At 39.9% G+C, this 27,040-nt stretch overlaps 1 protein-coding gene across 3 annotated transcripts in view; it reads left to right on the top strand.

The window, feature by feature from the left end:
• TAF4B (TATA-box binding protein associated factor 4b) overlaps positions 1 to 27,040 on the top strand; it is a 75,672-nt gene that overhangs the window by 26,945 nt on the left and 21,687 nt on the right. The window contains exons 8-13 of one of the 3 annotated variants that reach the window (XM_070747668.1): positions 868 to 985; positions 2,765 to 2,870; positions 7,057 to 7,226; positions 14,185 to 14,315; positions 15,821 to 15,946; positions 20,165 to 20,221. In XM_070747668.1, coding sequence (XP_070603769.1) covers positions 868 to 985; positions 2,765 to 2,870; positions 7,057 to 7,226; positions 14,185 to 14,315; positions 15,821 to 15,946; positions 20,165 to 20,221 — 708 coding nt within the window. Of the gene's footprint in view, positions 1 to 867; positions 986 to 2,764; positions 2,871 to 7,056; positions 7,227 to 14,184; positions 14,316 to 15,820; positions 15,947 to 19,838; positions 19,902 to 20,164; positions 20,222 to 27,040 lie in introns of those variants that run through there. The other 2 variants (XM_070747670.1, XM_070747669.1) reach the window with 2 other exon arrangements.

Raw genomic sequence — 27,040 nt, forward strand, 5'->3', positions numbered from 1 at the left:
AATGGTGAATGGCAAGGTGAATATATGTGTCCCAGGATAATACTGCAGGATCCAATCTGAGGTTTTTTCTTCTGAGATTTCAGACTCCTGCTGGAGCCCATCCTCAGACACAAGAGAAGTTCCCTGAGGATGGGACCCCACACAAGTCCAAAAACTTGGAAGACAAAAACATCTGATCCCAGTGACTGACCCAGATTGGATACTGTTCAGATGTCTTCTTACCTGCCTGGAAAAGAAAAACAAAGTTAGGAAAGAAGAGGATCATTCAGGAGATGGGTTTTGAAGCAATTCCACAGGGTTTTGCCTTCTGGTGAATGGATTTTTAAGATTGGTCATATCCATTGTAGAAATCATTTTGCATGTAGCAGTATTGCATAATAGTTGTTTTGTGTGAATATTCATGGCCTACAGTTAAAATTGCAAATGTGCTTCTTGGGCCAAAAACATTGGAATCACTAGATTTTACAGAAATACCGTATGGTCATAATTCAGATACTCGTGTTCAGACGCCTCTATTGCAATCTGTACTCACATTTCTGCTTCATGTAATGTAATACAGCCTTAATGTACACTGTTCAAAAAAAATAGGGAACACTTAACACAATATAACCCCAAGTAAATCAAACTTCTGTGAAATCAAACTGCCCACTTAGGAAGCAACACTGATTGACAATCAGTTTCACATGCTGTTGTGCACATTCAACTTCGTACAGAACAAAGTGAATGAGAATATTTCATTCATTCAGATCTAGGATGTGTTATTTGAGTGTTCCCTTTATTTTTTTTGAGCAGTATAATTCGGCTTTAATTATATTTCTGATTAAAAAGGAGTATATATGTAACAATATTTCTTCTCACCATTCTTAGGCAGTCCAACAACCTTCTGGAAGCATCTTAAGAAATGTGACCAAGCATCAACAGGTTTCTACTCTCCCTAATGTGAACAAGTTATGTGAAAAAAGACCATTAGATGCTTTTATCCAAGGTAGGGATCTTCCTGCATTTACGTTTTAACATTAGGTTGAAAATGACTTGCTCTTTAGCCAAATGGGTACCACTTCTAGGATCTAGCTTTGGCATCACATCTGACTGAGGCTTTTAAAATTAAATATGTTGCTAGAATAGTGTTTGAATGCAAGCTGAGAAGTTGGCATACTGAGAATAGGAATCATTTTGTGGTTTCTCTAAAAGATGAATCCTTTGGAGGTTGCCTTTCATCCTTGCAGTTTTTATTAGCCCCATTCTGAACAATAGATACAGAATTGTTGCCGAAATGTACTGTAGCTATGATCTGTTGCTTGGAACAGAGGTAACTAATATTCATAAATCTTGACGGGGTTATAAATATACTCTGATATGGCTGCTAAAGGGCAGATTAAAAAAATACAATTTAATAAGTGCTGTGGTTCAATCCTTTTGGTGCTTGTAGAGTAGATAATACAGCTGGGATGCTTAGGACTGCTGCTCCCAGCATTCCCACAGCTGAAATATGCCATGTTGGAAATGGTTTTCCTTAATAGAAAAGTATTGTGATATCCCAGGAGTAAGCGCATTGTCACAATACTTTATCAGCAAATGAACAGTGTAATTATTCAGTTGCATTGGGGAAAAAAAATCTTTCAGCAGTTTGTCTATAAGAGAGAATAGGCTATATAGAATTGACTCCTTTTATTTCAGCAATTGCCTCCTTCTAATCAAACAGTTATTTCATTATCTGTATTTGAAGGTGATTTATAGTATAGACCAGTGATGGCAAAAGGATGTGTACACGCGCTAACGCTCATGCCCATACCCATGCCCTCCCCCTGCGCATGCAGCCTGAAGCCTCTAGAGGGCGAAAATGGCCTTCCACAAGGTCTCCCGCTGCAAACGGAGCCTGAAGCCTCCGGAGGGCGAAAATGATCTTCCCCATGCTCTCTCCCTGTGCTTGCATCATAAAGTCTGAAGCTTCCAGAGGGTGAAAACGGCCTTCCCCAAGGTCAAAAATCAGCTGGCTAGTGTGTCCATGTGCACTGGAGCTGACATGGGCAACACCTTCTCTGATATGGCTCCATGTGCCACTTGTAGCATGCATAGAAACATAGAAGATTGACGGCAGAAAAAGACCTCCATGGTCCATCTAGTCTGCCTTTACACTATTTACTGTATTTTATCTTAGGATGGATATATGTTTATCCCAGGCATGTTTAAATTAAGTTTCTGTGGATTTGCCATGCACGTCTGCTGGACGTTTGTTCCAAGCATCTACTACTCTTTCAGTAAAATAATATTTTCTCACGTTGCTTTTGATCTTCACCCCAACTAACCTCGGATTGTGCCCCCTTGTTCTTGTGTTCACTTTTCTATTAAAAACACTTCTCGCCTGAATCTTATTTAACCCTTTAACATATTTAAATGTTTCAATCATGTCCCCCCTTTTCCTTCTGTCCTCCAGACTATACAGATTAAGTTCATTATGTCTTTCTTGATAAGTTTTATGCTTAAGACCTTTCACCATTTTGGGACGTTTTTGGACCCGTTCAATTTTATCAATGCTATCATGGGTATAGACTTTAGTGAAGCCTTCATGTCTATCAAAAATATTTCTCTTGTCCATGTCCTAGCAGAATAACTATAGAGATAATACAAATACAATGGATTTTTGACCTTGACTTATATATAAGTTTTCACTTCAGAATTGGATATAGCCTTTACAGTTTTCTGTGCATTTGCTGAATGTCATTTTGGATTTTGCTTTTTGTTCTGGATTGTTTATCTTTTTTAGGCTCCATTGTGAAACAAATTACCTTGGCAGGAAACAAATTTCTGTCGCTTGAAGCATCTCCTGTTCGGAGAAATAAAATAAGAGAGAGTGGAACAACATCCTTCAGGTAAAAAAATAAGCAGTCAGAAGTTTATTTGGCTACAGGGAAACCTGAGTTGTGTCTGTGTGGGCATGTGGGTGTAAATATTTAAGATTTCTGATAACTTGCCTCACTTCCTTGCTTCAAAGATTTAGAGCTGATAAGGGTGGTGGTGGAGGGGGCAGGGGACTTTGTCTTAGCAGCTGTTTTAGATAATACTTTGCAGCTCCATTGCATTCCAGGAACACAAAGCCAAAGCTTTCATTTGGTTAAGTGAGAAGTTTAGTACATATATTGCTGACCCAATAAATAAAACTGAAAATGTATTAAATCAAATGAAAAATGGCCACGTGGGTATCCTGAGATGTCAAAGAAGCCAGTTTATGAAAACGTCAGAACTCACAATGATTAATATATTTCTTTGAATTTGAATGATGATAAAACCTGGGAATATTTTCTGTGTAGTATAATTGCTTGAAAGGTTTTAAGCCATTAAGGTTTGAGGAACGTTAATTACATATTAGTTTTTAATATGGTAATATATTCAAAATGTATATAATTTATAATCAGCTGGGAAAATTGTAAAAATTTGGAGAAGCAGCAGAGAACTGTATGATGAGGTCTTTCAATAAATACTACAGATGTTGTGCTGATATATGTCAGATTACCTTCAGCCTTACCTTTCTGGTAGAAAGCAGAACAAAACATTTATATATATTTTAAGGGAATTATTTACTGAACGAAACATGGGATTTTTGAGAGCCAATTTGATATAGTGATTAAGGCATCAGTCTAGAAACCAAAAAAACGTTAGGTGTAAATCCAGCTGGATGACCTTGAGCCAGTCACTTTCTCTCAGCCCAAGGAAGGGGGCAATGGTTAAACCACCTCTGAAAAACCTTGCCAAGGAAACTGCATGGACTTAATGGAATCCATGGACTGCATGGATTTAATTAATGTATACAGAGCGCTGGTGAGACCACATTTGGAATACTGTGTTCAGCTCTGGAGACCTACTAAAATATATTGACAAAATTGAATGGGTCCAAAGACGGGCTACAAGAATGGTGGAAGGTCTTAAGCATAAAACGTATCAGGAAAGACTTAATGAACTCGATCTGTATAGTCTGGAGGACAGAAGGAAAAAGGGGGACATGGTCGAAACCTATCTTAAAAGGTTAAATAAGGTTCAGGAGGGAAGTGTTTTTAATGGGAAAGTGAACACAAGAACAAGGGGATACAATCTGAAGTTAGTTGGAGGAAAGATCAAAAGCAACATGAGAAAATATTGTTTTACTGAAAGAGTAGTAGATCCTTGGAACAAACTTCCAGCAGACGTGGTTGGTAAATCCACAGTAGACCTCGCTTTTCTGGCAGACCTGGAATTAGATTGATTGTAATGTATGCATAGTTTTTTAATGATATTATTGTTTTTTTAATACATTGTTACATCAAGAAGTTTAAACCACGTCAGTTCCTTTCAAGAACCAAAAAAATGAAAATGTTATTGGCTATTTTGAATGATATAGGTATTGAATGAATCTGATAGTACTATTGCGTGATCCTAGATTAAGTCTAAATTATTCCATCAATATTCAGATTATAACTCTCTTGCTTGGCTCATTACACCTGTCCCTATTTTTAGAACAATGGAGTAATAATATTAAAAGTGCATGGTCACTATTTGAACAGCAGAGGGTAGTAAAGACTAGCTTGATCAGTTTATGGAAGTTTTGCCACTTGCAAATTTATTAAATGAGATCCAGAAAGGATTTTCAGTAACTTCGAATAACTCTGTTCAGTTATTCAAAATCAGTGTTATTTGAGGTCACAGATATAAGTTATCAATAATGTAAGTGGAGATTCTGTAATTGATGGAATAATTCAATATCACTCTAAATGGTTTACAAATACCTTTGAATGGTTTTAAAAGTGTGATTTGAGGATTTCTTGTGTCCCTCAAGGCTCTCTTAGGGGTCTGCAAAATCAAAATAATTTGCCAAATGTTGAATATATTTTTTTAAAATTAAAACAAAGTCATTCTTCTTCTTCTTATTTTTCATTTGTTAAAAATAAATAAAAGTTTCCATGAGAAATTTACTTACCTTCATATCTAATGGTTCCTTGTTATTTTTACCTGATTTAATAAATATTCTACAAACGTATTGATGTTAATTTTTAATACAGCTAATATCATACACACTCTTATTATTTTTAAAAGCGTGGTGGGGAGAGGTTCCTGAAAGGAAAGGGTTTAAGAGATTCTGCCTTAGAAGAAGGACATTTGTTTCCTATTTGTGTAAACCTAAGTATTTGGCCCCAAACATAACAGCTTGCGAAATTGTAGATGATGAAAGTATACATTCATGTTTTTCAGTGGACAAATATGCCTCATTAAAATCCCAAATCTTTTAATGCAATCCTTTGGTAGACTTTTATTAGGACCACCCATGCTGTTCATATGAAAGGGTAGAAGTGAACTGTTCTTTGATGAAAGAAGTGATCAAACTGAAATGGTCCTCTTTGAAGTAATTCAGTATAAAGTACCCAAAGAGAGTGGGTGTTCAGTGAAGTAGCAGAGGGTGTAGGATTCTTGTATAACTTTTGTTAAGTATTTTTATATTTTTCTCCCAGCCATTCCACATAAATGCCAGAGAAGAAGATGCTGATTTCCAACTGTGAAATGACTATTCTGATTAGGAAGTGACTTCACTACAGCTCTTTTTCTTTAATTAGCACTTAATGTATTATATTTTCTCTCTGTTTTCTCTGTTTGAAGAGATGTATAAGAAATATCTTAGTAATTAGTGAAGTTTAATGGAATAGCATAAAACATCAGTTTTGCTCATTTTAAGTTTAATTGCTACACCAGTCTTAAATATTTCAAGTATTTAGCCAAGATTTCTTTTTGATGTGTGCCATTTTCATTTTAACTCCTTGCAAAAATCATAGTGGATATTGTTTAACAATGTTCCAAATCTATGGAGTTGCAAAAAGCTTTTTCCAATTATACACCAGAAATTTGACAAGCATCATTTGCTTGCAGATTTGATCCTGTTGCTTGAAAAATCATAGAATGTAGTGTTCTTGATTTCTCCCTGGTTCAGTAGGAAAATGTGAAACTTTCAATTATTTTGAAATAAGATTCATAGCAGAGTTCAGTGAAATTATCCAAACCGGATTTCATTATCCTCATTTTAATTGCTGAATGCATAGAAATCTGAACAAGACAAAATTCTGCAACAATATAAGGACTGTATTTGTGGATTTCCGTTAGATATTTTGGATAAAAACTGGATGTTAAATGCTGACTTTTATGCTATACAAATATATGTTGGCCTGGCTCTGTAAAAGAATTATGGATCTTGACTTAGCATGACTTGTGTACTTACCTGTTATGGAGGAGCATGGTATGAATTAGATTGGCTTGTTCAGAAATTAGGATTTTAAGAATTAGGGGAGTAAATAGTGACCCTCACATTTCTTGTATTTTTAGGCTGTTTCATTTTCTTTGAAGGCCTGACCACAGTTCATTTTTTAATGTTTCATACTCTGACTGCCTAAATTGGTTTCTTAATGTAAATGAAACAATACAAAGTCATTAGCATTTTATGCTACATTTTAGTACAGTGGTACCTCGACATACGAGTTTAATTCGTTCCAGACCCGAGCTTGTAAGTCGATCAACTCGCATCTCGAACGAATGCCTTTAGACTTTGTTTCTCGCGCCGAGATAACCAGAAGCAAGGATTCTTGCGCCACCTAGCAGAAGCTCGGCTCGTATCCCGAATTTGAGCTCGGGTGTTGAACAGAAATTTTGCTCGCACCGCAGCTCGTAACTTGGAATACTTGCATGTGGCTTAAAACCTTTTGGTGGCCACCCGAACCCGAACTTTTGCCGAACTTCCGGGTTCGGCATTGGGAGAACGCTGAGAAGCGCCCGGCTGTTTCAATTGAAACAGCCGGGCGGCGGTGTTTTTTTTCGTTTTTTTTTCGTTGCACGCATTAATTCATTTTACATTGTTTCCTATGGAAAACAATATTTCGCCTTACGAACTTTTCGCCTTACGAACCTTCCCCAGGAACCAATTAGGTTCGTAAGACGAGGTATTACTGTATTTCAATTTTTTCTAAGGATAAATATCACATTTATTTAATGGAATAGTTTTATTTCCTTGCATAATCCAGTCTGAAAATGTATGCTTGCTTTTAGGGAAGAAGATGACATTAATGATGTGGCTTCTATGGCTGGAGTTAAACTGAATGAAGAGCATGCATGCATATTGACAACAAATTCTGAAGCAATCGGTTCTGTTTTGTGCTCTTGCCCAGAGAAGCTCCTTCTCTCTTTAGAGGCACTGCAGAAGAGGATCTTAACAAAAGGTTAGAAGTTGGGAGAATAGCACTTCAAACTCTTTGTTTGAAGAAAGAACACATTTTCCCTCCAAAGCAACAGTGCCCAATTCAAGCAGTAAAATGATGGCGTATCATTACTAAAATGGATGTAATGGAACTCCTGTGTAACATTGTTAACATTGATCTTGAAGCAGAGCATACATTTGAAGTTTCCTTTAAATTATTAACATTTTATTTTATGCTATTTTTTAGGGCCATTGCACCAGCACTGTATTAGATTTTTTTTTTTAGGCCATCTTGAACAGAATTGCAGGAGTGTTTCTGAAAAGATTATGAATGCCAATATAAGAAGCAAACAGTTGAGAAAAACCTACCTGTACTTTTTCACCTATTTGGTCAGAAATTTAAATATTTTCAAGGAAGTACTAAACCACTTGAGTTTCCTACGTCTGCCATGCATGATTTTCTCAAAAGAAGTTAATAGTTGCTTTAAATATTTATGAGTGTCCCATCAGCTGTGTAAGTTCCTGATCCAAAAGCTCATGATTGCTAAGTGCACATTGCATGCTAACAAAGGTATTGGTATTCAGGCTAGTTAGAAAAGATGTGCTTGACCTGGTTCAAATAGAATGAACACAAAGACTTTGTTCATTGTCTCACTCATGCAGGTCTCCTGAAAATTCCCTCAGGAGATAGCTTTTTTTACATCCTTTCTTTAATTTTAAATTTATTTAAGAAATCCGTCTACTTGGAAACAATTTTCTATAGTGATACCTTGTCTTACAAACTTAATTGGTTCCGGGACGAGGTTCTTAAGGTGAAAAGTTTGTAAGAAGAAACAATGTTTCCCATAGGAATCAATGGAAAAGCGATTAATGCGTGCAAGCCCAAAATTCACCCCTTTTGCCAGCCGAAGCGCCCGTTTTTTCGCTGCTGGGATTCTCCTGAGGCTCCCCTCCCCTTACAAACCCACTGCTGCCGCTGGGATGCCCCGCCTCCGGACTTCTGTTGCAAGCAAAGCACCCGTTTTTGCGCTGCTGGGATTCCTCTGAGGCTCCCCTCCATGGGAAACCCCACCTCCAGACTTCTGTGTTTTTGCGATGCTGCAGGGGAATCCCATCAGGGGAATCCCAGCATTGCAAAAACAAGCGCTTCGCTGGCAACGGAAGTCCGGAGGTGGGGTTTCCCAGTGAAGGAAGCATCAGTGAAATCGCAGCATCACAAAAACACCAAAGTCCTCGAAACCCCACCTCCGGACCTCTGTGTTTTTGCGATGCTGCGATTTCACTGATGCTCACTGGTTTCCCCTCACTGGGAAACCCCACCTCCGGACTTCCGTTGCCAGCAAACCACCCGTTTTTGCGCTTCTGGGATTCCCCTGCAGCATCACAAAAACACAGAAGTCTGGAGGTGGGGTTTCCCATGGAGGGGAGCCTCAGGGGAATCCCAGCAGCGCAAAAACGGGTGCTTTGCTTGCAACAGAAGTCCGGAGGCGGGGCATCCCAGCGGCAGCAGTGGGTTTGTAAGGTGAAAATAGTTTGTAAGAAGAGGCAAAAAAATCTTAAACCCCGGGTTTGTATCTTGAAAAGTTTGTATGACAAGGCGATTGTAAGATGAGGTATCACTGTATTGTACTACAAATTATGTTAAGAGGATCAGACAGGAGCCTAAATCCATGTTTAACTTGATTCCAGAATTAGTCTTCATGTTAACAGTGCTAATTTAGATTGTTCTTGAGAACCATTCAAGTATTCAGAGGTCTGATGTGAAAAAAATATTCAATTAAACTTCCAAATTAAATTGAAAAGTGTCGAATTGAAATTGTAAAACAGGATCTGAATCTGTTTGGATTGTTTAGATACTCCAATAGAAGAGAATGTAAATGCTTCAAGCAAATCTAATGTCTAAAAATAGAAGATGAAATTATGGTTTTATTTGACATCCCAGTCCTCTTAGCACCATAGGCCCAGAAGTAGCAAAGTAATCTATGGCAGCATTACCAGCCAACATACCCTAGACCTCATCAACCTTTGGCTCACTATCTGCTTTTAGTGTGATGGACAAATATATCTACAAATCAGAAGACTATCCATAGGTCTCAGAATTCACACAACAGTAAACCCTATAGTAAGCTGTTGAAACTGTAGCACACCCACACACAATAACCAAAATACAAATCTGATGTGTAGAAACCTTTGTCAAAATAAAGGAATAACAGAAAGTAGAACTCATCCTGTCCAACAGCCAAACATTTATAAAAGCAGGGGATTAGCATCTGACAAACAAACAAGCAGAAACTGATATCTTAATCAAGGAATTACCAAAGAGAAAGTGCACCCTGCCAATACTGGCAGAGCAAATTAATGTATATAAATAGGGAACAAATCCTACTCATTGGTAACTGGTAGTTACCTAGTTGAGTGATAACATTTCTGCAGGCAAACAACCTCAAGCAAGCAACAAGGTCTCCATAGTATTTAGATGCTTTAGTGTATATACAGAAATGGGTTTTGAAATCCATTCTGATTTTATTTGGCTGATGTTCATGGGCATATCAATGACCTGATCACAATTTCTTTTTATTTGGAAATAGTTGTGTGCTGATTTTCTAAACAGTATTGCTTCTGAGGAACTTGAATGAACATAGGCTCACAATTGTTGTGCCTTTTCTACTGAGCAGGCAAGATATCTAGAATCAGGAATAGATTGACTTGCTCCTTCCTTTCCTTAAATGTCTAGAAAAAACTAATTTTAGTTTTACAAGAAATTCAATTTATATATGTGGCTCAAAGAGAGAGACACAACTAAGGCAGAATATCAGCAGCTAGGCAGAATCTGCAAAGATGAAATCAGGAAAGCAAAGCCTCAGAATGAACAAAGACTTGCAGCAAAAGTCAAAGATAATTTTTTTTAAAAGTTACTTCCAACATATAAATAACAAGAAAAAAATCAAGGAAACAGTTGGTCCACTAAAGAGAGAAGACTGCAAGGAAGTAACAGGCAACACAGAAAAGGCAGAGTTGCTTAGTTCGTTCTTTGCATCAGCCTTCATGCAGTCTACCAAAAACATAACTGTAAAAGACAGACTAGAAATAAAAATTAAAATAAGCAAAAAAATGTAAGAACACCTGTATGATCTTGATGAATACCCATCACCGGGGCCTGGTGGATTATATGGCAGAGTTCTGAAGGAGCTGGCAGAGGTCATCTCAGAATCACTCTACCACATCTTTCATAACTCCTGGAGCATCAGGGAGCTATCAGAGGACTAGAAAAGAGCCGATGTGGTTCCCATCTTCAAAAAAGCTGAAAAAAACAGACCCAGGAAACTACAGAGCAATCAGCCTAACATCAATATCTGGGAAGATACTGAAAAGATAATTAAAAAACAGATTTGCCAACATCTATAAACAAGTAAAGTAATAACTAGCAGTCGGCACAGATTTGTTAAAAACAAATCAAGCCAAACCAATTTTATTCCATTCTTCAACACTTAGGCTAAATTAGTAGACCAGCAAAATATAATTAAATAATTATTTAATTATATTTACTTAAACTTCAGCAAGGCATTTGACAAAGTAGAGTATACTTAATATACTTAATATACTTAAACTTCAGCAAGGCATTCGACAAAGTAGAACAACCTACTTCTTGGTAAGCTAGAAAAAGTGGGATAGAAAGTGTCACCACCAGATGGCGTCGCAACTAGCTGACAAACCATACTCAATGAGCAATTCTTAATGGATCTAAGTCTACATGGAGGGAAGTAAGCAGTGGGGTAGGGCTCACTACTCTTCAATATTTTCATAAATGATTTAGATGAAGAAAGAGGGGGAATTTACCAATTTGCAGATGATACTAAACTGGCAGGAATAATTAATACCCTAGAACCATGATGGCGAACCTATGGCATGTGTAGCATGCAGAGCCCTCTCTGGGCATGTGTGCTGTCGTCAGTTGCTCTTCTGGTTTTGGGGATGCGCATAAATGCCAGCCAGCTAGTCTTCGTGAACCTGGAGCACCGGAAACCCAAAGACCAAATAGCCACTTGAGACTTTCAAGAAGAGATTGGACTGCCATTTGTCAGAAATGGTGTAGGGCAGTGATGGTGAATGTTTTTTTCCCTATTGTGCATGCGTGAGTGCTCACACCAATAATTCAATACCTAAGGAGGGTGAAAACAGCTTCCCCCCCACCCCCCGGAGGCTGTTTGAAGGCTGGAAATGGCCTGTTTCTCAACTTCTGGTGGACCCAATAGGCTTGTGTTTTGCCCTCTTCAGGATCCAAAAGCTTCCCTGGAGCTGGGGGAGGGTAAAAATGCCCTCCCCCATCCTCTCGGAGGCTTTCTAGAAGCAAAAAATGCCCTCACAGACACTGTTACCATCAGGACCCCCCACACACTAACTCGTTGACAGCGCACAAAGCCACGCCATCCCGGATCACGGGGAGGGGAGCTCTTCCTCGGCCAGGTGACGGTGAGGCCCTCCTGATGCTCGCCCGCTGCCCAGGCCCCGTGCTGGGCCATGCTGGGGGCTGCCCCTTGGAGCCGGGGGCGACGGGCCTAGCCTCGGCTTACTTGGCCCCGGTGCAGCCAAAGCGCGGGGCGGAGTAGGCGGCTGCTGCTGCTGCTCCGGGCCTGCCCCCGAGCTGAGTTTCCTTTGGCTTCCTTGGAGGCAAAGCTGCCCCTGGCCTCTCGCCGCTGACCCCACCCGCCCGCTCTCGCTGCTGCCCCCGCCTGCCCGATCGGCCCCTCTCTCCGGTTTTCTCCTCCGCCTGCCATCTTCGGGTGTGGTTTCTCCCGCCGTGGCAGCTGCAGCTTCTCCTCCTGCCACACCCCCCCCCCCCCGCAGGCCCTTCGCTGGGAGCACTTTTGTCCCGGGCTGTCAGCAAAGAGGCTGCAGGAGAGACTGGGAGAGAAAGCGCTCTCACAGACGCTTCGCTGACAGACAGAGAAAGAGAGAGAGCAACAGACAGAGCGAGATAGAAAGGAAGAGAGAGGGAGAGAGAAAGTGAGAAAAAGAGAGGGGGGGAGAGAGAAAGAGAGAACAAGAGAGAGAAAGAGAGAACAAGAGAGGGAAAGAAATCAAGAGAGAAAGAAAACAAGAGAGAGAAAGAGTGAGAGAGAAGAGAGGAAGGGAGGGAGAGAGAGAAAGCAAGAGAGAGAGAAGAGAGGAAGGGAGAGAGGAAGAAAGCAAGAGAGAGAAAAGAGGAAGGAAGAGAGAGAAATGATAGAAAAAAGGGGAGAAAAAAGAAATGTTTAGTTTTAATAGTAATAGATTTTGGTTTTGTTTTATTATTAATTTCTTTTAATAAAAAAAAGGGATTTTCCCGTTTGTTTGTTTGTTTGTTTGTTTATTTATATTTCTATGCCACCCAGTCCCGAAGGGACTGCCGCTCAGACACTATACTTTTCTGCCGAAAAAAAATTAGAGGGAACATTGCTCCCAGAGTCTCTGTGCAAGCCAAAAATCAGCTGGCTGGCACACACATGCACGTTGGAGCTGAGCTAGGGCAACGGTTCACATGCCAACAGATATGACTCCACATGCCACCTGTGGCACCCGTGCCATAGGTTTGCCATCATTGGTGTAGGGTCTTCTGCTTGAGCAGGGGGTTGGACTAGATGACCAACAAGGTCCCTTCTAACTCTTGTTAATCTCTAATTAAGGTAATCAGTTTCCAATAATAACAATAATGCAATATACTATAGAATTGTGGAATTGTATTGCTTCTAAAGATTTAGGAGTAAGACGTAGTACACCTAGTCTGGAGTGTGCAAATTAAGCTATCCATGTTGTAAATAAATCCAAATATTTTCTTTGCTTACTAGATCTCAGCATCTGAGTTACTAGAGTGAAGCTTTTTTGCAGTGGGAAAAGTTCTCTCTAAATCTGGCATGTATTGGTTGATAACACATCCCAACAATTTAATATACAAGACAAGGTGACTGTTTAGTTTTCAACCGTGATATTTCTTGTTCTCTTGCCATAGAAGCCAGGAGCTTGTATGCATCTATTTTGAGAGCACATTTTACTCTAGGCATAAAATAAGATGCCTTTTCTACATCACTACAGTTGGTGTTTTCAGTTATGACACCTCTGAGGAAGAAAATGCCTTTGGGTGTGTATTTTTTGAAGTCGTTTGCTTCCGTAGCGTTGATTTGCCCAGGTACTCATAGTACTTCCCTAAGCTTGCACTGATGGAGGTCAGTTGTCAACCAGACAAAGAGCCCTGAATTAATAGATGTGCAACTTAAGGGCATGACAGAGGTGATGTTTCCTCTTAGAACATTGCTCAGGCAGTTTCACTTGAAACAAACAGCATTCCTGTGGCTCCAGGGAACATTAGTCGAGGGAATGAGGACAGTGGCAGTGCAGAAGAAGCAAACTTTGGACAAGTTGCAGTTATGATAGAAATGGAAAGAGAATGGTTTGGGATCTTAACTGAGTGAGCTGTCCTGCAAGTTATTCTCTAAGAATGGTGGGTCAGGCTGCCATAGGTTATCGTGATTGGGGCACAAATAGTACAAATATGTATGCAATAAGATGCAAAAGAGACCTCTGTTCATTAACACATCAGGATTAAATAAGTACAATGTCAAACAGGACAAAAACTATTTCTGTATTTTTAATTATTGAAATTAACAGAATACTGCACAAACTTCCACAGCTACTGCTTCTCCTTTTCCAAACCAGAAGGCCTGATTTCTGCATTCCTATTAACTTTATCCTATAAATGACCTTGCAAGGAGAGTGATTCTAGAGGCTAAGTGAAACAATGTCTATTTTCTGAAGCTGTAGGCTAGGTTTTATTAATGTAATGTCTAAGATCTTTGAAGTTGTGACTTTACCAGGAAAATCACAATCTCCAAAACCTTTATTCATAATGGGTATGACTTCCAGGGGGAACAGAATGCCTGCTGTGCTAATTATTTCAATTATCAGCTAGTACTAAAATACGTAATGGATTTTCTCTGCCTCAACAGGTAAAAGGCATGACATTATGGAAGTTAATTCTGATGTTCTGAACTTGATCTCCCATGCTACACAGGAGAGATTAAGAGGACTTCTAGAAAAACTAACTTTAATTGCTCAACATCGTATAAGAACCTATAAGGTAAAAATCATGATTGCCAAGTTTCAATTTGTCATTTTAAAATAACTGGTACCCTGGAATGATTCATCTTAATTTATCCTGAAGCATTTATGCTCACAGAATTTTGAACATTCGCACTATGCAAAATATTGATGAAACAAACTGTATTTATTGATGGGAACGAGCAAAAGCCTTCTTTCTGTAGATTCCTGGTTCTTTTGCTTTTATTTGTAGGAGGAGTGAAGTGTATTCATTACTGTAAGCACTAAGGATGGCATGTTTTGCTTGGGTAAGATCTGACAATATAGCAATTGAGCATAGTCATATGGAAGTTTACATATATAAGCAGATTCCCCTCCTTGATTAAGTAAAGCATCCATTTTCATTTTAGTATTATTTCATACAGTTACTTGGGAATTTTTGATTAAGATAAAGATAGGCTATCTGCAACCTTCAGAATCCATAGGAGTTGGGCACCAATAAAGTTGAATGATTGAATGAATGAATGAATGAATGAATAGCCTTCAACTAATTTTAAATCTCATTTGCAATGAATTAAAATCTCTGACAAAATCTTTTCTGTACTTTCCCTTTAATATACAGAAAAAGGTACAGACAGACGCTAATAGCAATTCATTTAACAACCATTCTTATTTACAAGGGCACTGGAAAACCAGTCCTTGCTCTTATTACCATTGTAGCATCCCCATGATCATGTGATAAAAATTTGTCCACCTGGCATCTGGCGGCATGTATTCATGATATTTGCAGCATTCCAGAGTCATGTGATCAACATTTGCATTTTTGACAAACTGGCTTCAGACAAGCAAAGGCAATGGATTCACCTAATGTTAAGTAATTCACTTAAGAACCATGGCAAAAAAAGATTGTAAAATCAGACATGACTTAACTGCTTTGCATTTGTAGTCATAAATGACCCAATTGTAGTTATGAGTAAAAGGCTGTCTCTATTATGGATATTTAAATGGGCTATGGGACACTCATAATTAATCAATTCTATAACTTTTTCCTAAAGGGTTCACCCCTACCTTTGATTTACTTTGAAGTTAAGACACCTGAAATCATGTGTTTGGGAATCAGGAAGCATACTACCACAAGAATGCTTTTTCAGAAAACATTTTTTTGGTATTAACTGCAGCTGCCTTTATTTAAAAATCCAATGAGCCCAGTTTATATGACAGTTAGAACAATGAGACTACAGAGCTGTTTTTGAAGTTCCTGCCAGGGATTTTCCCAGGAATGGCTCTACTTGCAAATGAAAGACAAGTTATATTCCAGTGACACAAAGGAATATGCAAGCAAATAAAAAATTGAATTCATTATGAGTAAAGGACATTTCTACTTTAAATGCTTCCACGAAGGAAACACGTTGGTGATTTGTCCAATATATACGTGTTTATCTCTAAAAAGTTCTTGTTTTATATGGTTAACAAATTACTATATGTTGAGATCAGAATTTTGCTGTGCATGTAACAAATTATGCATTTCCTTTTTTTTCCTTCAAGGAGAATGACAGCTATACTTTATCTAATGATACGCGGTCTCAGCTTCAGTTTCTTGAACAATTGGATCAGCTTGAGAAACGGAGGAGAGATGAAGAAGAAAAAGAACAGTTGCTCCGAGCAGCCAAGGTGAGAGAATTTAGAAGGCAAGGAACTGCAGCAGAAATCTTTTTTTCCCTTTATTTTCATCATTGGGACTATTTTACATCTTTTATCTCTCTAGATTAAAGGAAATAATTTTTAAAACTTGCTACAGAAAGAATGATATATTGAGCCTCATCTATGTAGTAAATGCCAATAACTAGTTAGGTAGAAAAATTGCTCCCCCTCCCCTTTTGCCAGATAGGAGTAATATCTGGAATTCTCCATGGAAGAAATAGCAATAGCATTTAGATTTATATACCGCTTCATAGTGCTTTTACAGCGTCTCTAAGCGGTTTACAGAATCAGCATATTGCTCCCAACAGTCTGGGTCTTCATTTTACTCACCTCGGAAGGATGGAAGGCTGAGTCAGCCTTGAGCCAATGGTGAGATTACAACTGCTGACTATAGGTAGCAATTAGCTGAAGTAGCCTGCGGTGCTGCACTCTAACCACTGCATTACTCCGGTTCCTAAGGAGAAGGTGGAGTCTCCTTAAGACTTTCTAATGAATGAAAAAGATAAACTATACAACTAGTCCTCGACTTTTGACAATTCATCTAGTAACCATTCAAAGTTACAACATTATTGGAAAAAGTCACTTGTGACCATTTTTCCACATTTATTTATTTATTTATTTATTTATTTATTTAATTAATTAATTTGACTTCTATGCCGCCCAATCCCGAAGGACTCAGGGCGGCTTACCGCAGTATAAAAATTACAATTAACAACAATAATAAAAAGAAGTCAAGGAAAAAAACTAATTTCTAAAATCATCATTAAAACTAAGACAATTTAATAGCATACATACTAATCATTCAAATCAATTAGAATATGTGGACAAGCTAGTGGTTGTTACAGGGCCGCAGGGCTGCCGGCATAGCCAGGTCTTCATGGCTTATGGAAAGCCAGCAGCGTGGGAGCCATACGGACCTCGGGGGGGAGTTGGTTCCATAAAGTCGGGGCAGCAACAGAGAAGGCCCTCTCCCACGGCTCTGCCAGCCTCTCCCGCGGCTCTGCCAGCTGACAGGAACTGGAGGACTCTGGCCACAGCTGAGAGATGATGTTCAAGGTTCAGCTGTGGATCCAGGAGGTCACCTAAGTTGCGGATCCTATCTGAGGGGGTTAAGGTTTCTCCACCCAGGACGATTGGTGGACAGATTGAATAATCCTTAGGAGGAAATGCCCACAGCCACTTGGTCTTGTCTGGGTTGAGCTTGAGTCTGTTGGCACTTAGAACCATTACAGCAGAGCTTCTCAAATAATGGGGAGGTATGCTGAACAATGCCAGAGGGGGTGCATGCTTTTTTTTGCCGCAGGGAGTAGTACCTGACACATGTATCAGTACTTCTATCATATTATGTCCAGGGCAACCCATTCTAAAAGAAAACATCTCACCAGTTCTTGAACTTGTGAGACGTTTTCTTTTAGAATGGGCTACCCTGGACACAACGCCGAGGAATGCAATGGAGGTACTGGTACAAGTGTCAGGTACGATGTGTGTCTTGTGCACTTTGGGTGCAATTTGGGAGTGGCAGGTTGAGTGGGGCGAGATGTGCATCAGTGGAGAGTTGGGAGCGTGAAATGTTGGGAGCGTGAAATGGGGCGTAATAGAGAATAATTTAGAAGCACTGCATTACAACGTCCCTTTGATCACATGATCAAAATTCAAATACTTGGCAACTGACTCATATTTATGACAGTTGTAGCATCCTGGGATCATTTATCATCTTTTGCAACCTTCTGACAAGCAAAGTCAATGGGTAAACCAGACTCACTTAATAGGCATGTTAGTAACTTAATAATTGCAACGACTCTTTTAACAACTGTAGCAAGAAAGGCTGTAAAATAGGTCAAAACGTAACACATATCTCACTTAGCAACATAAACTTTGGGCTCAATTGTGGTCGTACGTTGAGGACTACCTTACAAGAAAAGTGAAGTGAGCTTATCTAAAAATAGCCAAGAACATGTAAATAGAGTGGGACTGCCGGGGAAATCCCAGAAAGTACACAAATTATTATTAAAGAAAATTATGGTTCAGCCTCAAGAAAATAGCCACTTGTTTTTAGTTCTGGAAGTGTTGGTTTGATTTGATTTGATTTATTGATTTGATTTGATTTGTATGCCACCCATCTCCGTAGGGACTCTACGCGGCTCATAACAAAAATTAAAACATATAAATAGTATTAAAACCTCTAAAAACAATTTAAACCCTCCAGTTAAAAAGCCATACGTGCCATTTATGGCTGGATATCGATGGTACACCATCAAATCAACGCCCCCAAAAACTCAATTTTACAGCTTTCCAGAAGGCCAGTAGGGTGAGGATTATCCGGATCTCAGGACGTAGATTAGATTAGATTAGATTTATTGGATTTATATGCCGCCCCTCTCCGCAAACTCGGGGCGACTCACAACAATAATAAAAACAGTACATAGTAACAAATCCAATTCCCACCAATCAAATTACAATTTTAAATTTTAAAAAATTCATAAAACAATCCCAATAAATATAAAAAACAGGCACACAGTCAATCAATCAAACGGCAAAACAACATGGGCAAGGGGGAGATGTTTTAGTTCCCCCATGCTTGACGACAGAGGTGGGTTTTAAGGAGTTTAAGAAAGGCAGGGAGGGTGGGGGCAATCCTGCCCCCACAGAGAAGGCTCTTTCCCTGGGTCCCACCAGACGACATTGTTTAGTCGACGGGACCCGGAGAAGACCCACTCTGTGGGACCTAACTGGTTGCTGCGATTCGTGCGGCAGGAGGCGGTCCCGAAGATATTCTGGTCCGGTGCCATGAAGGGCTTTATAGGTCATAACCAACACTTTGAATTGTGACCGGAAACTGATCGGCAACCAATGCAGACTGCGGAGTGTTGGAGTAATATGGGCATACTTACAGAAGCCCATAATTGCTCTCGCAGCTGCATTCTGCACGATCTGAAGTTTCCTAACACTTTTCAAAGGTAGCCCCATGTAGAGAGCGTTACAGTAGTTGAGCCTCGAGGTGATGAGGGCATGAGTGACTGTGAGTAATGACTCCCGGTCCAAATAGGGCCGCAACTGGCGCACCAGGCGAACCTGGGCAAACGCCCCCCTCGCTACAGCTGAAAGGTGTTTCTCTAATGTGAGCTGTGGATCGAGGAGGACGCCCAAGTTGCGGACCCTCTCTGAGGGGGTCAATAATTCCCCCCCAGGGTAATGGACGGACAGATAGAATTGTCCTTGGGAGGCAAAACCCACAGCCACTCCGTCTTATCAGGGTTGAGTTTGAGTTTGTTGACACCCATCCAGGCCCCAACAGCCTCCAGGCACCGGCACATCACTTCCACTGCTTCGTTGACTGGACATGGGGTGGAGATGTACAACTGGGTATCATCGGCGTATTGATGATACCTCACCCCATGCCCTTGGATGATCTCACCCGTAGCTGGTTCCAGAGTGGTTGGATGGAAGTTTGATGCTGGATGGAATGCGTGGTACAGAGAGGCATAAGTAACAGCTTCGAGTTAGCTAGTGGGGTGAATTCCCTTCTGCCCAGGATCATGATCACACTTCCTTCCCCTAAAATAGGTCAGTGTGGTATTCCCATCTTGCAGGTGTCAGGGACTATCTGGCCTTTAGCCAGTTTTTGCAGACTTAAGTAAGAACATCTGCTGGCTGATCACTATAGTGACCTCGTGGCAGATAACATTTTAACCGATTATCACAGCCCGTATAAACGGTTCTATTTTTAAATCCACCTCATTCTGAAATAAGGGAGTTTAAAACCAGCCCCCCTAAGGCAAGCCTACTGTATTATTCCAGTAGAACGTGGGGTTAGAGTATTCTTTCCCCCCTTCTGCCTTTCTTTTCCTTTTCTCTCCCCAAGTGTCTGCTCCTGACATGAACATCATCATGCCTACTCCGGACCTGACTGACAGCGTTAGCATCATTTTTAGTTCAAGCTTCCTCTGGGCTACAAGCAAGGCAAAGGTCCCTGATGAAAGGATGTTTGGGCACGGAGGGGTGTGCGTGTGGGGAGAACCAAGCCAGTCTGGCTCGCGGCATGAAGCCCCCCCCCAGAGCTAAGATTTCTAATCAGAACCAAAAAAAGTAGCTGATGAAATATTTAAGCATCATGTTTGTATTTTGGGTAACTTCCATTACATTTCTTTCTCTGTCTCCCTCCCTCTCCTTTTTTTTTAAAAAAAATAGAGCCGTTGCAATAAAGAAGATACAGAGCAGCTGCGTTTAAAGCAGAAAGCAAAAGAGGTAGGACTTTCAAGTTACTAGGTTTGGCTTTGTGTTGGGAGGAGAGGTTGGCAGGCCTCCCCTGGCAATTAGGTTAGGGTTTATTTTGCTGTTGCATACCATTTGTAGAGGCCCTGGGGAAGGACAGGAACTGCTGCAGGCAAGGGCAACGCTTGCTTCAAATGAGGCCAGTGAATTATCAGCTCTTAACACTTTACTTTCATAGTTCACAAATAACTATTTCTAAGCAGAGCTCAACTACAGCCATCCGCTGGATAGGAATATAATGTGGGATTAGGAGGGTGGGGGGAAGATACTTTAAGATTTAGCATCTGGGACTGTACAATAGCCTACATTTTTCCAGGGTAATTGTTCGTTTTGTAAATCTGATACTGCTTATAATTCTTTGGCTGGGAGGTGGTACTGGGATTTAGTTTTAAATGGAAAACGCCTCTGGCTTTTAATTTTCTGGGCCCAGCAGTTTTCTGTTCTGGAATGGAGCCCTTGTTTCACACAGTTCATGTTTAGCTGCAGGGGTTTTAGTTTATAGCTTAGACTGGTTAAGCTGTTACTCCCAGAGGCCTCTGCATAGCAACTGCAGAAATCAACAAATAAGTTCATTTATGTCTGCTGCAGCCTCCTCTCAGTAGCTGACTTTTTACATTTCCCAATATCCATTTCCTGACTTTTTTAGCCGGAGAGAAAAAAGCTCCACTAATTGGAGCTTATTTTAATTGAGCCTTAATATTGGATCTCGCTGGAGTTGCCCCCAGAGCTACTGGGAACAGAATTAAATGAAAATACCTAAGGTTGAAAACTCTGTGAGTGAGATTTTTTTTTTTTTAACTTGACCTACAGATTCTTTTCCCCCACTGAATAAATCAAGCCTGTTCACATTTCTGATTAAGGATCTGACAGAAAACAATAATAAAGACAATTGAGGTGGGAGATGTGTGATACTGAGCTTAAGAAATTGGTTTCTATAGTTACTTGAGTGATTCTGGGCCATTTAAAAAAAAAAGATCTTTGTAGTAAATGAGTGATTTTTCTGAGCAACCTTTTTCTTAACTGTGCCTCTTGAACTATGAAATTTGTTGTTGCTTAACATTGCTACGGTTGGCTTCTAGATGCCAATAGTAGCAGCAGTGGGTTATTTATGAATGCTTTAAAAGCCCTTATTGCTTGGATTAATGTAAGAGGTGAGGCAAAATAAATAGCAATCCAGTAAAATGGTCGGAAAATCAATGTGCCAGTTTCTAGCCAAAGCAAAGAAGATGAGACTGATGGAAGAAGTAAAGGTGCAGGGCATTCTTTCAGGCAGGCTTTGATGTCAAAAGGATATATGATGACATACGTTTTATTGCAGTAAAGGTGTGTCAGGGATCTCCAAACTTGGCAACTTTAAGACCTGTGGACTTCAACTCCCAGAATTCCTCAGACAGCCAGGTTGGAGACCCCCTGCTTTAGATGATAAGGTAGCTGACCAGCATTGCTGGATCAATGTACTGCTGTGTACAAAAATACATCTCTCTGCTTTTATGAGCTTACAGCTTAAAATGTACATTAAAATGCAACAGAATCCCCCAAGTTTTTTCATTTCAGTATTCGGGGGCAGAATTATGTTTGTGTGTATGTTTGGTTTTTATAATAAGGGTTTTTAGTTGTTTTATTAAATTGGATTGTTACATGTTGTTTTTTTATCATTGTTGTTAGCCGCCCCGAGTCTGCGGAGAGGGGCGGCATACAAATCCAATCAATAAATAAATAAATAAATAAATAAATAAATAAATAAATAAATAAATAAATAAAATTATTAGGCAGCTATAATAGATCATCACATCGCTATTTAGGAAATATGACTGCGTCAGTGTTAATATTAATTCCATTAGCTGAATCAGTGTGTTAATAGTGGTTAAGGTAAGATCCTACATTCAAGTCCTCTGATTGTGCGGTTCAGTATGTGGCTTTGCTAGTTACTTCACAACTTGTTTGAGTAAGATAACAAGCAACTGCTTCAGGTCACTCGAGCCCACATAGGAAAGCTGGGTGTAAATGTAGTCATAATAGTGGTAATAGTTGTGCTATTTTTTTAAAACAGAAAACTAGGTAGAACTCAACTGAAAAAACTGTCCCAGTCAGTTTGTGCAGAGAAAAAAAGATAGTTGGATTTACATTTTTTTGTCTTTATTATGTATTATATGGAACACTATTTTGGGTAGCAGTGGATTTTCCTTAGTCATTTATTGAGGATGCTATAGTCACCAATTCCAAGGATCCTATCAAGATTTCTGTTCTGTGATTCTAGATAACAAAAAAGAAACAACAATGTTAGCCCCCAACACTTGCAACTCTGCAATCAACACTATTTGCAAATACAGTGTTCTCTCGATTTTCGCGGGTTCGAACTTCGCGAAAAGTCTATACCACGGTTTTTCAAAAATATTAATTAAAAAACACTTTGCGTTTTCCCCCCATACCATGTTTTTCCCCGCTCAATGACATCATATGTCATCGCCAAACTTTTGTTCGCCTTTAATGAATATTTTTTTTAATAAACTTTAATAAATAAACATGGTGAGTAATAATCTAAATGGCTGCTAAGGGAATGGGAAATTGCAATTTCGGGGTTTAAAGTGGTAAGGGAAGGCTTGCGATACTATTCATAGCCAAAAATAGTGTATTTACTTCTGCATCTCTACTTCCCAGAAATTCGACTTTCGCTGGCGGTCTCAGAACGCATCCTCCGTGAAAATCGAGGGAACACTGTAGTGTAAATATTTGATTTCTAGGAGGAAGGGCAATATACATTTCTTTATTCTTGGACTTAGGCCCTTAAACCCTCCATGGGCTGATTTTCTCTTTGGAGATTTAAAAATATAATATCATATAATGTAAGTTTGTAGGCCAGCAAAATATAGTGGACATAATATACCGGTACTTAAACTTCAGCAAGGCATTTGACAAAGTAGAACACAACCTACTTCTTAGTAAGCTAGAAAAAAAGTGGGATAGAAAGCATCATCACCAATTGGATTTGCAACTGGCTGACAAATCATACTTAATGAGTGTTCTGTCGGGCTCTCTGGTAGACTCCTCCCAAAAATTCACAGGTACAAATTTCAGACACACACATGTTTGAAAATTCAAAACAATGTTCTTTATAATGAAAATTCACATAAACTAAGCCCTCTTTTGGTATAGCAAAGAGCACTGGTCTCCAAACAAACTGGTAATTTGTACAAGTCCCTTATCAGTTCTGTGATACTTAGCTTGCAGCTGTGAGGCAATTCACAGTCCTTCTTTCACAAAGTGAAACACATTTTGCTCTGGTTTAGTTTCAAAGGGGGGGGGGGGAAGCAGCACACAAAAGGTCAAAGTCAGTAAAGCAGTCAGGAAACACAATGATCAGATAATCCTCCACAATGGCCAAAACCCACAGGCTGCTATTTATAGCAGCCTCACTAATTACCACAGCCCCACCCAACCACAGGTGGCCTCATTTTCTTTGATAATAATCTCTCAGTTGTTGCCTATGCATCGCTCTCCGCATGCGTGGCTGTATCATTAACTCTTGTTCTGAATCCAAGGAGGAGCTAGATAATTGATCTCCTTCTGAGCTGTCTGACACATTCTCCTCCTCCCTGTCACTCATGTCTTCTTGGTCAGAGGAGCCTTCATCATTAGATTCCACCGGGGAGGGGGCCAAAACAGGCCTGCAGCATGTGGATGTCTCCCCCACATCCACAGTCCTTGAGGCAGGAGCAGGGCCAGAACTAACCACAACAATGAGTAGTTCTTAATTGGTCTAAGTCTACATGGAGGGAAATAAGCATCCTGAAATGGCAAAGACATATTTGTAGTGAGGGATTTCAATTTGCTTCATGCAGGCAGGGGTTACAGAATGTAATCTATGTGGTGTTTCTCAACTAAATGCGTTGGAACTCTGAATTCCCACATAAAATTGTCTGAGAGGATTCCAATAGACAGTTGTCACCCTGTACATCTGAAGATACCAGGTGGGGGAAGACTATTACTAGATGCAATTAACTGCTCTAAGACAGAATTATTTAGGATGAAGATGATGTAAGAGCAGTGACCATGATTTTAATACCAGAAAATTTCAAAAATCTAGTACAAGATATAAATATAGCTAAACCATTGGGGAATAATACTTGCATTAGCACTGAGCTTTAACTTTAATGTAATTGGAAAGGTGCCTAGAAGGTTCAATATGCACATCTCGCATTTGGAAATGTAAGAATGTATTAAATAAAATAATTTTAATTATAAAGAAGTGAAAGTTCTCCATACTTCACACATACAGAAAGTTCTGCATACAAAGTTGCATATGCTAATAACACTTAGCAATAGAATTTAGATTTGCATGCCACTTCAGAGGGCTTTATAGTAAGCAGTTTACAGAGTCAGCATATTTCCCCTAACAATCTGGGTTCTCATTTTACCAATCTCAGAAGGATGGGAGGCTGAGTCAACCTTCAGCCTGGTGAGATTCGAACTCCTGGCAGTGGCTAGAGTCAGCCTGCAATATCGCATTCTAACCAGAGGTGGGTTCCTCCCAGTTCGGACTGGTTTTATGGAACCAGTAGTAATTTGACGGCCTAGGTCGCTGGAATTGGCAGTAACCCAGGACTGCCATGCCCCTGAACCATCTCTCGCGGCGGTGCCATCTTGTTTTTTGCTTCTGCACAAACGCAGAAGCTGTTTTTGTTTCTATTTATGCACAGAAGCTGTTTTTTACCATTGCGCATCCGCACCCATGTGGCGCGTCAGGAAGCAAACTGGCAGCAAAAAAAGTCAGAACCCACCCCTGATTCTAACTATGGCATTACCACAGCTCCCACATAATTAGGTGTTGTGATTCAGCCTGAGGCTCCTCAGGGAACGGTTGGAACTCTGCCGGCTCCATGCTCAGAGGGGGAGGACGAAGAACAGGAGGAGGAGGAGGACCAGGCAGATGGGGAAGAGGAATGTCAGGACAAGGAGGAGGGGGAACAGCCTGAGACCCCCGGGTGGGAGCTCTCCCCAGCGAGTAGCCTGGAGTCATTGGATGAGAATGCACAAGCCATCATAGATGTGAGGCAGAGAAGGGCAGCACAAAGAAGGGGACAATTAGCCAGGTATTTCCATCCCTAATAGGCAACAGCTGGGTTTGGGTGTGGTTCTCCTCAGATAGGTTGAAAAGGCATGCCCGCCCTTCCTGTATTGTGGAGAGTTATCTTTTGGGAGTCCTGTGACCTTGCTTCGATCCTTGGCGTCTCTGATTCTGGCTTGTGGCCTCGAAGGCTGAAAACTTGGGGGAGGCGTGGGTTTTATTATCTACAGTGGTGTGTGTGCCAGCAAGAAGCCTGTTGCATTGTCTGGCCGTCGTGACTCTTCTGTGAAGCTTCACAGCATTCCAGTTTGTAAGAACAGTTTTTGTTATCTGTGTTTGTTTTCAAAGATATAAAATGACTTTGCTTTTTACCAGCGTGTCTGGCTACTCTTTTTAGTTGGTGTTGGCGTCTGGGGGAACCCAGACAGAACAGTAGGGAACATGCAACTTTAAAAAATTGTCACAAATTAGAAGAATGCTTAACTAATCCAAGAGATGCTAAGATATGTCAATAAAGGTGGAAAAGTTACCTTTAAAAAATAGATACAAATGAACAAATTTTCTGGGAAAAATAATATAAATTGACATGAGAAAAGAAACTGAAAGTTGAAATGCATTTCAAGAAACAGTATTTTTATGAGAAACAGGACTTTAAAACATTTTGGGTATCAAAGGGAATAGGAAGATTGACATTGTCCATCTGTTGTTTCTGTTAATTGTTAGTGTTTGGCTTTTATTGCTGCTCTGCCCTTTTAGCGTGAAGCTTCTTGTGGTTTTATTTGTGTTTTTAGCCACTTTATAATGTGAAATTATTTACTGATCCTTCGCAGTCCTGGACACAAACTGATTCAACTCCTACCCTCAAAATGATGCATTAGTGCACTGCACACCAAGACACCAAGACACAAAAACATTTTCCCCCAAATGCCATCACTCTGCTAAACAAATAATTCCCTCATCACTGTCAAACTATGCACTAAGGCTGCATTACTATTACTATTACTCTTCTCATTGTTCCTATCACCCATCTCCTCCCACTTATGACTGTATGACTCTAACTTGTTGCTTGTATCATTACAATTTATATTGGTTATTCCCTGATTGCTTATTTGTACCCTATGACAATCATTAAACGTTGTACCTCATGATTCTTGACAAATGTATCTTCTTTCATGTACATGAGAGCGTATGCACCAATGACAAAATTCTTTGTGTGTCCAATCACACTTGGTCAATAAAGAATTCTATTCTATTTACTAGAAGGAATATGTGGAATATACATTCTCTAACATTTTTCTCTCCTCTAAACCAGTGATTTTCAACCTTTTTTGAGCCACGGCACATTTTTTACATTTACAAATTCCTGGGGCACACCACCAACCAAAATGACACAAAATGACACCCTAAGACACTCTCCTCTCTTTTTCCATCCCTGTCTCCTCCCCACCCTTGTGTGTGTGTGTGTGTGTGTATACACACACTCTTGAACCATTTCCCAAAACAGGTGAGGGCTGGGTTTTTCTCTCTCTTATTCTTTGGGTGCTTTTTATCATATGCTTTAAATCAAGAGTCACTTCTCTCTCTCTCTCTCTTTTGTTTCTCTCTCTTTCCTCTCATTCTCTGTCTCAATCATTTTCTCATTTCTCTTTTTTTCTCCCCTTTTTGCTCATTTCTCTCTCTCCCTCTCCCTTCCTCTCCTTTTCTCTCTCTCTTGCTATCTTTTTCTT

Source organism: Erythrolamprus reginae, chromosome 3, assembly GCF_031021105.1.
Source record: "Erythrolamprus reginae isolate rEryReg1 chromosome 3, rEryReg1.hap1, whole genome shotgun sequence".
Classification (NCBI taxonomy): Eukaryota; Metazoa; Chordata; class Lepidosauria; order Squamata; family Dipsadidae; genus Erythrolamprus; species Erythrolamprus reginae.